This window comes from Hypanus sabinus, chromosome 19 (genome assembly GCF_030144855.1).
Source record: "Hypanus sabinus isolate sHypSab1 chromosome 19, sHypSab1.hap1, whole genome shotgun sequence".
NCBI lineage: Eukaryota > Metazoa > Chordata > Chondrichthyes > Myliobatiformes > Dasyatidae > Hypanus > Hypanus sabinus.
The window spans coordinates 24,192,188-24,209,040 of NC_082724.1; the positions used below are offsets into that span (position 1 = coordinate 24,192,188).

The window sequence follows — 16,853 nt, forward strand, 5'->3', positions numbered from 1 at the left end:
CCAAGTTAGAGAGGATGCAGAAAAGATTCACAAGGATGTTGCCAGGACTGGAAGATTTGAGTTACAAGGAGAGACTAGTTAGGCTGGGACTGTTTTTCCTGGTGTGAAGGAGTTTGAGGAATGACTTTATAAGGTTTATAAAATCATGAGAGACAGAGATAATGTGGATGGTCACAGACTCCCTCCCACCCTCCACCCCCAGAAAGTAGGGAACTTTAAAACTGGAGGGCAAAGACTTAAAGTGAGAAGGGAAAGTTCTAAAGGCGGCTATTAAGTTTATCAACACAGAAGATGGTGGTACATAGGATGAACTGCTAAAGGTTAGTGGTGGAGGCAGTGCAATTACAAAATTTCAAAGGCATTTGGATAAACACATGGATAGAACAGGTTCAAAGGAAGATGGGCCAAATGCAGGCAAATGGCACTAGCTCAGACAGGCACCTTGGTCAGCATGGATAAGTTGGGCCAAAAGGCCCGTATTTGTACTGTACAACTCTTTGAAAGCCATTTTCAATTAAGTTAACTTACCAGTGGAATGATGAAGCTTTGAGTCAGTTCCAAGAAGTAACGTCTAAGAATTACACTCTGAGCTTCTGAAGGACGCTTTTGTTGTATTCCCTGTAGTGAGGCAAATATATTGTGGTTTACTAGGACATAAAGATATCTACTTCAAAACAGGATTGCAAATTTTGTCCACAAAGTTCATTGATTTAAAAACTGAATTACTCACACCTCCTGAGAAAACAAAACAATTTTAAAGGCACATCCAAGACTATATAATTTAGGGAATATCTAGGTAAAAAATGTTTATGTGGATAATGCAAAAAATATCTTTTATTATTACTTGAGAGTACTTGTACCAGATTTTTAAAATCATATGTTATATACGCTGTTTCTGAATATGGTTTTTCACATCTACGTTCTTAGGATGTGCACGATAACTAGAAATGTAAAGTGATAGCAAAGTGAGCTGGTACTTCAGACTGGGATGGAATCTGGGTCATTTTATGTGGAAGGAATTTTCTTCCTAATATAAAAAAAGATTGTGCATAATTGTACATCTGGGCAACCCCAAAGCAATTCACAACATCAATTTCTTTAAAAACATGACATCAGGCTGGTGTTTACACACTGTAGCTGCAGGGACTGAAGAAGTCATTGACACAGTTACTGTGGACATTATTCATTTACTGGGGCATTGCAAAGGGGATTACTCATCCTCTCTGACTGTGCACCATGCAACAGCTCATAAAATGTTACTAAGAAAAGTGACTGATTATTCACCATTTAAAGCCTACCTTCTGCAGCTGTTTTATTATATCCTCATCTCTGCTCAGATATGTTTTGTAGGAAGTGTACACACCTGCAGAAAATTATACAATATTGATATCAGAAATGTTATCCTGTCTGTATAAGATGATAACATGGCTGGTAACAGTTGGTAATCAACTAGCCAATGTAGAATTGTGTGAACAAGTTGAAAGTGCAAGTGTTCTGAATCGGCATCATTTGACCTTTCCTTCTCATACCCAGTCCATGAGCACAGATTCCCAGGCAACAGAAACTCCAAATGTTCAGCAATGAGAATTTTAAATCTGTCTATTATCAAATTCTCACATCACTCACAGATTATGAAATAAACCAGTGTTTTAGCAATGCTACTAATATTTCAGACAGACATTGAAATAAAGTATTAAATCAATACTGAAATATTAAAATTTAAAAACAGCAGATTCTGAAAATGTGAGACAAAAAAAAATTGCTCTAAATCATCAGGTCAGGCAGTACCAGTAGAGTGAGAAAGAAAGTCAATGTTTCAATATTAACTGTTTCTCTTGTGCTACCTGATCTCTGAGTATTGCCAGCACTTCATTTTTATAATTAAATATATACCTACATTTGTAATAGCACCACTTGCCTAACTTTCCTCAGTCACACTCAATAGCTGGTGGAAAGATAAATATGATTTGGCACATGAAAACACTCTAGCTTTAATTTTCCTCATTACCTTCCCTATCTGACAAGGTGGCTCACTATATTAACCAAGAGCAGGATGAAATTCAGCAGCTTAAATTAGCAAAATTTCTCAACAATATTGGAAGCCAAGTGGGAAATGAATGATTTGTGCCTGGTCAAGAATTTTCAATCTTGATTTCATTTGCACTTATGCTCAAGACACTGGAAAATACAAGTGCTTCAATGCAAGTCCACAGGCAAAGACAATGTTATAGGAAGCGACGGCTCGTTATCTCCAATTTGCCGATGACTGGTCTCAAGAGACCACAACCGCATCTAAGATGGAATCTAAGATGCACTTACTGCGCTTGGTCTTATATTCAACATCAAGAAGAACTGACGAACCACATACACCAGAAAAGTCTTACCTCGAGGCCATCATCACAGTGAGCTTCTAAACCTTCCAGTTAGAGGCCAGGGGCCAACTACCCTAGCAGCACACAGTCACTGGTAGTTCAAATTTGATGAGATAAATGCCAGACTTGCTAAAGCAACAGTATCCTTCAGCAGCTCACATGGAAATGCATAATATTTTGAGTTACATAGGCAAGGTCTTTTATCACAGGTTTTGGAAAACAAGAACTAGAGGGAAGAGATTTAAGTCGAGTCAGTAGGGACGTAATAGGAACACAAGAGGCAACGTTTTTTTCTTTCTGAGTGTTCAGAAATATAGAATAAATATAGGTGGCACGGTGCATCCGGTGCATCTGTTTATGAATGGCTGTAAACAACTGAGCAGCTAATGGAAGGAACAGACTTCAAAATACCCCACCACAGAGTCCAACATGTCAATGGCAAAGAGGTCAAAACCACATACAGCTAGACGTACCAAAAAGATGATTCACGTCAGTTTCCTTGTGAGATCCCCATCAATACAGAGATCTGTCAGCAGCTAACTCATTTCACTCTACCTGATTTCAAAGAACAAGCAAGAGCACTTGATACAGAAAAGGCTGGGGGACAAGACAACATCCCAGGTTAAGACCCAAGACCTACTACTAAGCTTACGCACTACTAAGACTTGCACCCTAAAACAAGCTGCACCTCCAATCAACTGTTCCAGTGCAGTTACAACACTGATAGCTACATCACAATGTGCAAAACAGCCAAATTATTTCTGATTCACAAACATGAGCTGCCCGCAAAACATTGACATAGATCGCGAGCGGCATCTTGATGACTTCACTCACCCCAACTGTGAAATCATTCTACAACCTATAGACTCCAGTTCAAGGACCCTACATCCCAAGTTCTCAGAATTTTTTCTTCTTCTTTGCACAATTAGTCTTTTTTGCACACCGTCTTTGTTTATGTATAATTTTTCATAAACTCCACTGTATTTCTTTTTTCCCCTGTAAATACCTGCAAGGAAATGAATCTCAAGATAGTATATGGTAACATATATGTACTTTGATAATAAATTTATTTTGACTTTGACAAATAGGAAATTATTATTGTGTAATTGTGGCCTAGTCTATGTTTAATTATCGACGAAGAGGTGGAAGGCATGGTTGATGGTGTATTTGCATCAAGGCAGTATTTAATGGAGTGTGGCATCAAGGAATTCTGGTAAAACACCTCAGTGGTTGGAGTCATGCATCACACTAAAAGCAGTTGTTAGTGGTTGTCATAGTCAGGATATCACGGCAGGTGTCTCAGGGAAGCGCCTTCAGCTCAATCAGCTTAAATCATTAATGAATGTTCCACAATAAGATCAATGGGGGGAGAGAGAATGTTCAGTGATGACTGTAATGTTCAACTCCGTTAGCAACTTCTCATCAAATGAACATGCAGCAAGACCTAAACGTCATTCAAGCATGGGCTTACAAGCAGCAAGCGAGATTCATGACACAGAGTGTCATGTAATATTTATTTCCCAGAAGAGAGAATCAAATCATCATAATCTGTGGCATTATCATCGCTGAGTCCCAAAGATTACTATTGATCAGAAACTCATCTCAACTAGCAACAGAAATACCATGGTGAAAAGAGCAAGTCAGAGAAAGTATCATACGTTGAGAGACTTGATTCCTGACAACGTAATGTATTTCCACTACCTTCAGACCACAAGAGTGTGATTAAGTATTCTTCACTTGCTTGGACAAGAGCAGCCTGAATACCTCAAAATGACTAAGTTTCCATTAACCCTGCTAACATTCACTCCTAGCATTTCTGCTACTCTGTGGCTCGAATGTGCACCACACACGTAATGAAGTGCAGTACAAGTGTGCGCCACTTAACATCTGTTCGGATAATGTCTGATCGCATATACGTCCATCGTCCCAATCAGAGAATGCAACGTAACGTATGTAACCAATCTTGTGTATCGTGTGTCTCGAGTGTAGTAGCGTTATCTCTCTGTTTAATTTTCTTTTGAAAATATTACCGTAAAGTGCATCATGGCTTCTAAAACACAGCAAAACCACTAGAAATAGCAGCAGCAAGAGGCAAAGGAAATGCATTGATTTGTAAGTGAAACAAAAGGTTATTAAACAATATGAAGGTGGAAAACCAGTGAATGCTATTGCTCGGGAATTAGCCATGTTACACTCGACAATCATGACAATCGATGCAGGTTATTCAACCTGAAACTCTTCCAGTGGAACACTATGAGCAAGTTGAGAACAGTGATGTGGATGATCCTGATCCTCTTTGATAAATTGTCTGTGATATAGGCTAAGAAAATGTTTACAACAAAGTTTAAAATGAAATAAAAAATTATAGTGTATGTATGTATTATAGTGTACAGTATACAGTTTTAGTGTAAGTTCTTGCCAAGTTAGTCAACACAGGTACGCTACAGTCCTCCATATAGGTTTGCTAAGTATATAATACGGTATTCGCACAACGTCCAAATCACATAATGTATTGTGGACGTTAAGCGACACATACCTGTATTTCACATAGGGTTATGCAGGTAATACCCTCCAGTCCCACCAAAGGACCCAGCTCTGCAGGCATGTGAGTACAGCACCACCTGCAGGCTCCCTACCAAATTACATCCTACTCATCACTGGTCACTGGGTCTAAAATCTGGAATTCCATGCTTGAACTGTCAACTTGAAGCACCGTAGTCCTACTGGTGAAAGTAGACAATAGACAATAGGTGCAGAAGTAGACCATTCGGTCCCTCGAGTCTGCACCGCCATTCTGTACTTTCACAATGCTCTTAATCACCACCCACAAGGGCAAGTAAGAATAGGCAATAAATGTCAGCACTGCAAGTGACTCCCAGATTCCAGAAAGTGACTCCCAGATTCCATACAACAGACTACAATGTCACTACCATTTTTAAACTTGGAGCACAAATGACCAAACAAGTAATTGAGTTAACAATTGGTAACACTCTAAACAAGCCAATGATATATAGTACCTGGCTTGGAATCCAAAGTCTTAAGATTTTTCAATTTCTTTACTTTGACCTGTTTTGGAACATCACCTACAACAGAAAAAAAATCAGATTAGTTCTATCAAGGGAATGGAAAGGTAATAAAGGGATGGTGAAAAGAAAGGAAGGGAAAATAGATTTAAAACAACATAAGAACATCTATTTTGTTTTCATCAAATACCTTAAATTTTGATGCAGCAGCTCATGCATTTATCTTTTAAAGTTCTAATTCCTATTAGAAAGTGGAACATATTTAAACTGATAATAAATAATCTTTATTGCATTCTATAACTGTGCTAATTGATTTTTGTTGAGAGAAAACTGGAAAGCTGAGAAGCAAGCACACCTTCATTCTGAAATGGAGCCTTTTTAAAACAGAACTATCTGGCTCAGATATACAGAGTGAAATTCTTAGTTCTGGATACTGGATAACTTATGAGAAAAAAACACGTGGAAAACAGACTATACAGGATGTATGTACACAAAATTATTGGTCTCACCAAAATTATAAAATATAAAAAGCTATTAGTATTGATCAGAAAATTTTGCAACTTGTGGGAAAGGTTTCTCAAGCTGGGGGGGTAATAGGTGAAATGCTGAAGCTGATGGAATCTGATAGGAGAGGAAGGTAGAGTATGGAATAAAGGGAAAAAGATTAAGAGGGGAACTAGTGGGAGGTTGATGGAGAGGGTGGGGAGGGAAAGAGATATGGTGAAGGGAGCCAGATGGATCTGCAGGAGGAAAAGGGACAGAGGGTGAACAGTTACCAAAAATTGGAGAATTCAACATTCATCCCGTCAGGTTGGAGACTACCAAAGCAGAATATGAATTGCCATTCCTCTAATTTGGGTTTACCCCTGACTTGCAGTAGAGGAAGCAGAAGGCAGACATGGTGTGGAAATGTAAAGGAGAAATGTTATTTCTTGTATACAAGTGTAAAGGATAACAAAATAATTGTTATTCCAGATCTGATGCAGCACAAGAAACACAAAAGATATAGCACACATATAGTAAAAAAATGGAGTAAATATAAATGTAGCTTATACATAGATTGTATGTCCGTAAGTGATGCTAGGCTGTGCATATGTGACTGACAGGAAATAATAGAGCAGTGATGGGAGTTAGTGGGGGAAGGTGCCGATCAGCCTTACTGCTTGGGGAAAGTAACTGGTTTGGTGTCTAGTGATCCTGGTGTGGACGTTACATAGTCTCCTCCCTGATGGGAGTGAGACAAACAGTTCATGAACAGGGTGGGTGGGATCCTTCATGATATTACTGGCACTTTTGGCAACCACTATGGCAAAATGGTTAGCAACTGAGAGATCCAAACAACCATGGTGGATCGAGCAAAGTTACTCAGTGAAACAATCACCCAACCTGTCATCAGTTTCATTGGTATAGAGGGTGTGTCAGTTGAAGGCCAGTTGTAGAGGGTGTGTCAATTGAAGGCCAGTTGTAGAGGGTGTGTCAATTGAAGGCCAGTTGTAGAGGGTGTGTTAATTGAAGGCCAGTTGCTTCTTTATTAGGCAGGCAGTGAGGAGAAAAAAGAACAAAAAAACTTTGGATATAGAACAGGTGAAAAAGAAGACTATTTCATATCAGGCATAGCTCACAGTCTTCTGATGGATAATTTAGAAATGTCAGACACATGAAGCAATTTAATTAGCTACCTATCAAGTTCAGACATCCCACCCTGCAAAAACTCACCCCCCCCTCCCCCTGTTGACCTCCAAGGGTGTACATAATACTTTGTTTAGTGATTTTCTCTAATCTGTAAACCAAGTTGGGTACGTGCAGGAAATATGATATTGAAATATGTACTTATATTACATTATATTATATTACCATGGAGTCGTTTTTTTAAAATTCCTATTACAACGTTAAGCAAGTCTACAGGGAGTTTGGCCTCATCAGGTTGGACATCAATAGAGCAGCTAGCCAGCTAGTTTAAATATCATTAACTATGCTAATGAATGAATGACACCTGTTAAACTCACCTCAACGTGTCTCTTACATTTTAACTCACCATGGGCAATAGAAAAATCACTGTTGCAAACAGTGCAGCGAGCAACACTGTCATTATTTTTGAGGTCAAGTATAAAGCCCGCCCACAGAGAAAACTGATAGGTCTACTTAGCATGAAAAGAGACATCTCCCTCTCCAAAAAATTGATTTCCGGGATATTGTATTTAATTTGCAGCCATCAGGGAGCCGCTATCAACATGCAGGAGGTGGGATGTCTGCAAGTTGGATGTATAAAATTCAATCCACTGGCTATGTAAAAAGCTGGCAATGGTCCAGTTGTTAAAAATAACATATTGACCAGAAGAGCAAAAAATGATGTAAGGAAAGTTACCTTTTTTTAAAAAAATAAACTACTTAAAATTTAAAGGTAATGCTACTGAGGTTATTAATGAAAATGACATCTTAATTGAGATTGGCAAAATAAAAATATCCCACAAAGTTTACCTGCTGGCTTCATGTCACCTATTCGGATAATGTGAGGCCAGTGTTGCAATGTTTTGGCAAAGAAAGGGTTAGTCACTCCAAGAATAACAGGTGGTCTATGTAAAGAGAAGAGCAAACAAGAGAACAGAATTTTAATTAATTAAAAGCATCGGTATGCAATTTACTAGCATTGAACATTCATGCATTCAAATATTTATGTGGAAGCTGAACAATACAATTCACTCACGGGGCCTGTGTTCGCGTGGTGTATTCCTTGAATTCACTGTCATGGATAGTAAAGTATGGCCTGAAATCGCTGCAGTATTTCAACGGGGAAATACAGCTATGAATATCAAAAGAGGAGATAATTAAGTAACTTCTCAGAAGGAAACTTTTAGCAGTGTGTAGAAGACAGCTGAGATCACAACGCTGTTGATATTGCTGGAGAACTCTATTAACCACAAAGCAGCTTGCGGCAGATCTAAATTAAATGTTTCTGCAGTATTTAAAAAAACTCAATTCGTCATTAATCTGAAGCCTCCAACTTTCTTCATCTAGAGGAATGTAAAGAGTAAACATCCTAATGTGTGTGTTACTTTTACACACTAAATATTAACAGTTTTAGATTGGCGGTTGTGTCCTGAACGTAATGAACAAAGTAAAATACATGTGCAATTAAAACTAAAATATCACAAAATGCTGAAGACATTCATCATATCATTTGTGAGATGAAAAGCACACTTTATGTTTCAGGTCTGAGTCCCTTTTTCAGAATTTGGAAAAGAGATAAAATAAGTTTACAGAAAAGCTGGGGGGGGGGGAAGGATAAAAGTGACAAGGGATGTTATGATGAATTCAAATGGGTTAACGTGCCAGTTAGAGGCAGATTCTGCTTTTTGGCTTGTGTTCGGCGTTGCTAACAACAGGACTGTGGGATATACTTACAGTAGTAGGTTAGGCTGTACTAAAGGAAAGGAAAAACTGAGCTAAAGATTACAGATGGATAATTGTCAGAAATGGCCAATTCTGCTACAGAAAGAAAGAGTAAGTTGATGAAAAGTTGGAGAATTTGACATGGAGTATGGAAGGCTATAATGTGTCCAAATGGAAGACATGCCATTTTCAAAGCTTGCATTGCAGTTTAATATACAAACTTTTTGTGCATGAGGCATAGACAATTAGGAGTTGAAGCAAAAAGCAAGAAGGTGACGGGCAACTGCACTAACCGCCCGCTACGCCCATGGCATTTAGGGCAGTGGTGAAGGTTCCCCCATATCTGTCTGTCCGTGGTTATCTTTTCTATTGTGCCCCAGGATCAGTGTTCAGAGCTTCCTCTTGGTATTGAGTCATGCAAGGCCTCAGGCATACCGCCGTACACAGATATAGAAGAATTCTTTGTTGTTGTTTCCATAACAATTTTTTTTTGACCAGTCAGGGTTGTTAGCCCTGAGCTGAACCTCCAAACATGGAGGACCAGTGGACCACTCTTGGTCTGGCCTCTACCCTTTGATCTGTTTGACATAGGTGACCCCACCAAGAGCCAAAGCACCAGGCCCTGACTCTAGCCAACTTAGCTCTCCAGGTCATTGAGGCACACAAGCCTCCAAACCCTATGACAAGGTTGTGGTCCTCTTGGAGGACAGGCAACTGGAAGATCACTGACTTGTTTTCTCTTTCCTAGTTCTGATGAAGCGTTTCAGATCTGAAATGTTAACCATTTCCTTTTCCACTGATGTTCCCTGATCTTCTGAGTGTTTCCAACATTTTTGATTTTTATTCTGTATTAGTTGTTCTTTGGGAGGAGCAGGCTTAAGTTATTTTAGAAGCTTCAATCTGTATTTTCCAATGAAATTAATAACCATTTTATGTCTAGATCATGCAAAAAGAAGTTCTGAAAGTTTTTCCTATTTTTACAAAAAACAGCTTCTTGAATATGCTCTTCAATTGTGTTCAGCTTCAGAGGCATAAAAGGCATGCATTATTCCATTCACCACCACTGCTCTGCAAGTACACTCATACACTATCCACAAATCATAAGTTACCAATTTCCCAAGTTAAAATACACAACAGAAACTATTTGAGCTTCAATTTTCACTCTGCTGATGTATGCACATGAATTACAAAGAACTTCTTGTGAAAGAAGCAGATTTATAGTATTGTCACTGTAGTTTAGAAAACATAGAAAAACATACAGCACAATACAGGCTCTTCGGCCCACAAAATTGCATCCCAAATTAAAATCTCACTTGAGAGGTTGGTTATGACTAGAATGAACTCCTGCCTCAGCAAGGAGCTGGACCTATTGCAATTTGCCTATTGCCACAATAGATCAAAGTCAGATGCAATCTCAATGGCTCTCTACATGGCTTTAGATCACCTAGGCAACACAAACACCTACATCAGGATGCTGTTCATTGACTATAGCTCAGCATTTAATACCGTCATTCCCACAGTCCTGATTGAGAAGTTGCAGAACCTGGGCCTCTGTACCTCCCTCTGCAATTGGATCCTCGACTTCCTAACTGGAAGACCACAGACCGTGCAAATTGGTGATAACATATTCTCCTTGCTCTCTGTCAATACTGGCGTACCTCCAGGGTGTGTGCTTTGCCCACTGCTCCACTCTCTATATACACATGACTGTGTGGCTAGGCATAGCTCAAATACCATCTACAAATTTGCTGACAATACAACCATTGTTGGTAGACTCTGGTGATGATGAGAGGGCGTACAGGAGTGAGATATGCCAACTAGTGGAGTGGTGCCTCAGCAACAACCTGGCACTCAACATCAGTAAGATGAAAGAGCTGATTGTGGACTTCAGGAAGGGTAAGATGAAGGAACACATACCAATCCTCATAGAGGGATCAGAAGTGGAGAGAATGAGCAGCTTCAAGTTCCTAGGTGTCAAGATCTCTGAGGATCTAACCTGGTCCCAACATATCGATGTAGTTATAAAGAAGGCGAGACAGCAACTATAACTTATTAGGAGTTTGAAGAGATTTGGCATGTCAACAAATACACTCAAAAACTTCTATAGTTGTACCGTGGAGAGCTTTCTGACAGGCTGCATCACTGTCTGGTATGGAGAGGCTACCGCACAGGATTGAAAGAAGTTGCAGAAGGTTGTAAATCTAGTCAGCTCCATCTTGGGCACTAGCCTACAAAGTACCCTGGACATCTTTAGGGAGTGGTGTTTCAGAAAGGCAGCATCCGTTATTAAGGACCTCCAGCACCCAGGGCATGCCCTTTTCTCACTGTTACTATCAGGTAGGAGGTACAGAAGCCTGAAGGCACACAGTCAGCAATTCAGGAACAGCTTCTTCCCCTCTGCCACCCGATTCCTAAATGGACATTGAAGCTTTGGACACAACCTCACTTTTTAAAAAAAATACAGTATTTCTGTTTTTGCACATCTTTAAAATCTATTCAATATACATAATTGATTTACTTGTTTATTTATTATTACTATGTTTTATTTTATCTTTTTTTCCTCTCTGTTAGATTATGTATTGCTTTGAACTGCTGCTGCTGCTGCTAAGTTAACAAATTTCACGTCATATGCCGATGATAATAAACCTGATTCTGATTCTGAATATCATGCATATTACTGGAGGTGGTTATTAATATTTATAGCATCTTTATGTACCCCACATTAATAAGTGCTAGGAATTAATACATTTTGACTAGAGACTCTTAAAATCGTTTTTTTCAAAATAGAGTGTTGCAATATTACATGTTTAATGCTCTGTCAGAAGTAATGCATATGTTTATTAGAATGATTTTGGCTGAATTGGAAAAACAGCATATTATAGTGAAAAACTGATCTTTAATCTCTAAGATTTATTTACAGAATTTGCTACTTTACCAAACCAGGGCCAGAACCGTCTCAGATGACTCAGCAGGTGATGGTGCCATGACAACAAGAGGCTCCCCAAGTAACACAAGCTCCCAAAGCATCTGAATGTGGAAAAATATTGGACAAAAACACCTGCAAATAAAGAAGATGTATAATAATGTTTGATATTAATCTTCTCATGAAACTTTCAGCTTGTTCCAAAGTGGGTGGCATAGTAGAGTAGCAGATGGTGTTGCTGCCTCACAGATCCAGGGACTTGGGCTCAATCCCAACCTTAGTTACTGTGTGTGGTTTGCACATTCTTCACATGACCACTGGGCTTTCTCCCACATCCCAAAAGTGTGCTGCTGAGTTAATTGACTGATCTAAATGGCTTGTTGCTATAGGTAAATGGCAAGAGGAGTTTATGGACATTTGAAAGATTGAATTGAAGGGCTACAGGGGACTGGTGGGGGGGGGGGGGGGGACACAGCTCATGAGCTTGTTTTGTTGGGAACCAACAAGACCCCAAAGAGAAAATGGCCCGTGTCTAAAGGGTAGGTGGGCCAAACAAGAGAAGTTGAAAGAAAGTGAAAAGATATCTTGGTTGAATAAAAATAATGAAATTGGAGAGAAAGTTTCCCTGTTTCAATGACATATACTTTATGCAGTTATTGCAAGAGAAATGCTGTAATATATAAGAAGCAATTTAATCAAATATTGGGAACACAGGAAAAAGAATGATAGAAGGAAAAAAATCACTTGTTTCTCCCTGAAACAGACATAGTAACTGTAATTTTAACCATAATCTCAACTGAAATCAGTTAAGTCAACACATTTAAAAAAACAAACCCTCATTTACATTGCTCAGTACCATACTAAATGTATTTTTCTTGGGTGTTTGCAATAGTTTTAGCAACCATTCCCCCCTCCCCCCACCTCATTCTTTGGTCTTTAGCTCCTACTGAGTTTAATAGAAGACTACTTCCAAACAATGAGATTTTGGGACATCAGGTTTGTTAAAATCTTAAAACCAAATATTATTTCCCAAATTAAATGTTGACTGGAGACATAAGGGACTGTGGTTGCTTGAATCTGAAGAAACAAACTATCTGCTGGATCAACTCAGTAGATCAAGCAGCATCCGGGGGGAAAAGAACTATCCATGTTACAGGTTGAGACTCTGTATCAGGACTGAATAGAGAGGTGACATGATGATTAAAAACAAGGGGAAAGGTATTAAGAAATGAGAAAGGGAACTGAAGTGCTTAGTGGACTGAGGAGAGGTAGAGCTGGGTGACAGTTGCAGTTGAATAATAGATAAATGTAGACAACACAAAAGAGCCAATGTGAGGGAGATAGCGGGACTTGGAGGAAGCTGTACGATAGGTGGGAACAGGACCACACAGGGAGGCATTCGAGAGTTCGGGATTGGGGTGGGGGAGAAGCTTGTGAATGAACTGTGTGGATGGAACCAGGAACCAGGATGGACAGGGGTTTGAAGTTAGAAGGAGAAGGAAGAAAGTGGTGGAACAGGGGCAAAGAACCCACCAGCGGGGAGGTTCACTTGAAGTTAATCTCAATTATTCATGCCATTGGATAACCACCCTCTCCACCCCCCCACCCCACGCCCGTTCTATCTCCAACCTGGATATGAATGGCATAATTTTCAATAGGACTGTCTTCTTTTTTTTTTTGCAAATACCAGTCTCAACCCATGTCTAACAGGTGCAAAGCTGTATATATGGGATACACTTAATGAGCAGCATTCTGAAGATAATTCATTTAACATTTTGAAATACAAAGAAAAAGTGCTTTTCATTGGGGTTGTTCTCAGTGATCAAACGCTGTACTATTTACATTACCTGAACAAATCTACTTCATGGATTGTGGGAAGTGCAAAGGAGACCTGTGATTCCATCTGAAAGAATAAAAAAGAACTGTCAGTATAATTTATTGCATGCTGCAAATTTGTACTATTATGGTGAGCTAACTGGGTCTGAACATTCTCAATAATTGATCACCGATTTATAAAGAAAGGACATACAGTGTCAGTGAAATGCTTAATTCTTCCAAAGAAAACAGTGATTTATTAGAACAGCATTTTTCTTGGAGTAACATGTTTCACAAACAGTAAACTTCTCTATGTCTTTACAATATTTTTTCAGAAGTCATTGTAGTTTGAATCCTATCCACCACAGATTTATCAATGAACTTCATTGATGCAGACATTTACATCAACAGAGCTGTCACAGTGATTGTTATTTATCCATCCTTATGTTGCTATAAAAATACTGATTTATTTGGCTTGTCACACTTCTGTTCCCCCAACTTGAAACATCTCATGATTAAGTACCAACCGTTCTCTTCCATGTTCCTCACTGCAGTTTACATACTGCCAAAAGCCAACCTTAATGAGACACTTAAGATATTGAATGCAGCCATCACCAAACCAAACAAAAAGCCCACCCCAATGAACTTCAAATCATAGTCAGTGACTTCAACCAGACTTGTTTTAAGAAATCTCGGCCTAATTATCAGCATATAACCTGCAGCACCAGGGGTCTCAACATGCTTGCCACTGTTACACTACAATGAGGAATGACAACTGTTTTATTCTGGACAGCATTTCAGGAGACCTTGGCTGTCCTTTTTCTACCTGCATACAGGCAGAGGCTAAAAAGCAAAGCCCTAAAGATGATAAAAAAACTAAGAGGTGATCATGGGACACAGAGGAGCAGCTACAGGATTGATTTGAGTCGGTGCACTCGGGTGTGTTCAAGGAGTCATCAGAAGATTTAAATAATATACCAAGGTTGTCATGGACTTTATAAAAACAGTCATAGGTGAATGTGTCCCCACAAAATCATTCAGAGTCTTCCCAAACCTGAAGCCCTGGATTACCTATAAGAACTACAATCTGCTGAGGGCCAGATCAGTGGCATTCAGATCTGGCGACCAAGTAAAATACAAGAGGTCCAGGTACCATCTCTGGAAAGCTATCTCACGTGCGGTGGCAATTCTAGACCATACCGGAATCATGGAAAGATGCTCAACAGCTGTGACAGGGCTGGAATACTATCACCTCCTACAGAGTGAAACCAAGCGACATCGGTGACAACAAGGCTTCAAATCCAGATGAGCTCAATGCCTTCTATACTCACTTCAACTGTCAAAACATGGAGGAACTTTCACCAACTCCCACAGCCCATTATGAGCCTTAGATTTCAGTGTCTGAGGCCAATGTGAGAGCATCCTTCAGGAGGGTGAACCCACAGAAAGCATCCAGCCCAGATGGGGCCTGTCTGAGTACTGAAGACCTGTGCTGATCAACTGGCTGGAATGTTCACCAGTATCTTTAACCTCTCACTTTGGCAGTCTGAGGTACCCACCTGCTTCAATTGTACTGGTGCCCACAAGAAAAATGTGGTAACTGCCTCAATGTCTATTGTTTAGCAGCACTTACATCCACAATGATGAAGTGCTTTGAGAGGTTCGTGATGAAACATATCTCCTGTCTGGGAGGTGACTTGGGTCTGCTCCATTATGCTGACTGTCACAACAGGTCCATAGCAGAAGCCATTTCATTGGCTCTTCACTCAACCCTGGAACGACTGGACAGCAAAGATGCATACATCAGGATGCTCCTTATTGACCACAGCTCGGCATTCAATACCATCATCCCCTCAAAGCTAATCAATAAGCTTCAAAACCTTGTCCTCAATACTCCCTTGTGCAGTAGGATCCACGATTTCCTCACTTGCAGACCCATCAATTTGGATTGTCAAAAACATCTCCTTCGCAATCTCCAGCAGCACGGGTGCACCACAAGGCTATGTGCTTAGACTCTTGCTCTACTTGCTTTATACTCACGACTTTGCGGCTAAGCACAACTCCAATGCCTTGCTCAAATTTGCTGACAACACCACTGTTGTTGGTCTAATCAAAGGTGGTGACAAACCAGTATACAAGAGTGGTGCCACAACAGTAACAACTTCTCACTGAAAGTCAGCAACACCAAGGAACTGATTATTGACTTGAAGTGGAGGAAACTGGAAGTCCATGAGCCAGTCCTCATCAGGAGATGAGGTGGAGAGGGCCAGCAACTTTAAACTCCTTGGTGTTATCGTTCCAGAGGGACTGTCCTGAGCTCAGCACATAAGAGCCATTATGAAGAAAAAACGGCAGAGCCTCTACTTCCTCAGAAATTTACGAAGATTCGGCATGACATCTAAAACTTTGACAAACTTCTATAGATGTGTCTTGGAGAATATATTGTCTATCATGGGTAAAGCTCTTCCAATACTGAGCACATCTACACGGAGCACTGTAGTAGGAAAACAGCATCTATCATCAAGGACTTCCCACCATTCAGGCTAAGCTCTCTCCTCAATGCTGCCATTAGGAGGAAGATACAGGGGCCTCAGGACGCACACCAGCAGGTTCAGTAACAGTATTACCATTCAACCAGCAGACTCTTGAACAGAAGGATTTACTTCCCTCACCCCAACACTGAACTGTTCCCACAACTTACAGTTCACTTTCAAGAATTCTGCAATTCACGTTCTCAATATTCCTTACTTAATTTTTATTATTATTTTCTTTTGTATTTGCAGTTTGTTGTATTTTGCACACTGGTCTGTCCTGTTGGGTGTGCTCTTTTATCCATTCTAATGTGTTTCATAGACTTACTGTGTATCCCTGCAAGAAAATGAACCTCAGGGTTGTGACATATGTGTGCTTTGGTATTAAATTTACTTTGTACTTTGAACTTTAAGATATGAATTTAGTTTAATCTAAAATTAATGAAAGATAAAAGTCCTGTCAGTCTGAACACATGCTATAATAAAATTAACCCTGCTGACATTCTGTGCCTTCTTAATTTGATGTAAATTTTATATGAGTGTAGAAATATTGTGTAGAAAAATTGCTGTGTAGAAATAACAAAATGTAATGACTCCTGATGAAGGGTTTCGGACCGAAACGTTGTCACTACCCCCTCCCATAGATGCTGTCTGGCCTGCTGAGTTCTGCCAGCATTTTGTGTTTTTAAAATGTAATGCTTATTGGATTCAATTAATTTCCCAAAGCTGTTTGACTAATTCCAATTTCTGCCTATGTTTCCATGAAGTACGTGAAATGGGGAAGTAGTTCAGATGTTAC

General features: G+C 39.7%; 1 protein-coding gene across 1 annotated transcript in view; it reads right to left on the reverse strand.

Annotated features, from left to right (window-relative positions):
- The window catches only part of dennd6aa (DENN/MADD domain containing 6Aa), an 84,098-nt gene that overhangs the window by 12,480 nt on the left and 54,765 nt on the right, over window positions 1-16,853 (reverse strand). The window contains exons 9-15 of the mRNA XM_059944194.1: window positions 13,556-13,611; window positions 11,721-11,843; window positions 8,100-8,195; window positions 7,874-7,968; window positions 5,390-5,455; window positions 1,299-1,363; window positions 529-618 (exon numbers count right to left, since the gene is read on the reverse strand). Of these exons, the coding sequence (XP_059800177.1) occupies window positions 529-618; window positions 1,299-1,363; window positions 5,390-5,455; window positions 7,874-7,968; window positions 8,100-8,195; window positions 11,721-11,843; window positions 13,556-13,611 (591 nt within the window). The remainder of the gene's footprint in view (window positions 1-528; window positions 619-1,298; window positions 1,364-5,389; window positions 5,456-7,873; window positions 7,969-8,099; window positions 8,196-11,720; window positions 11,844-13,555; window positions 13,612-16,853) is intronic.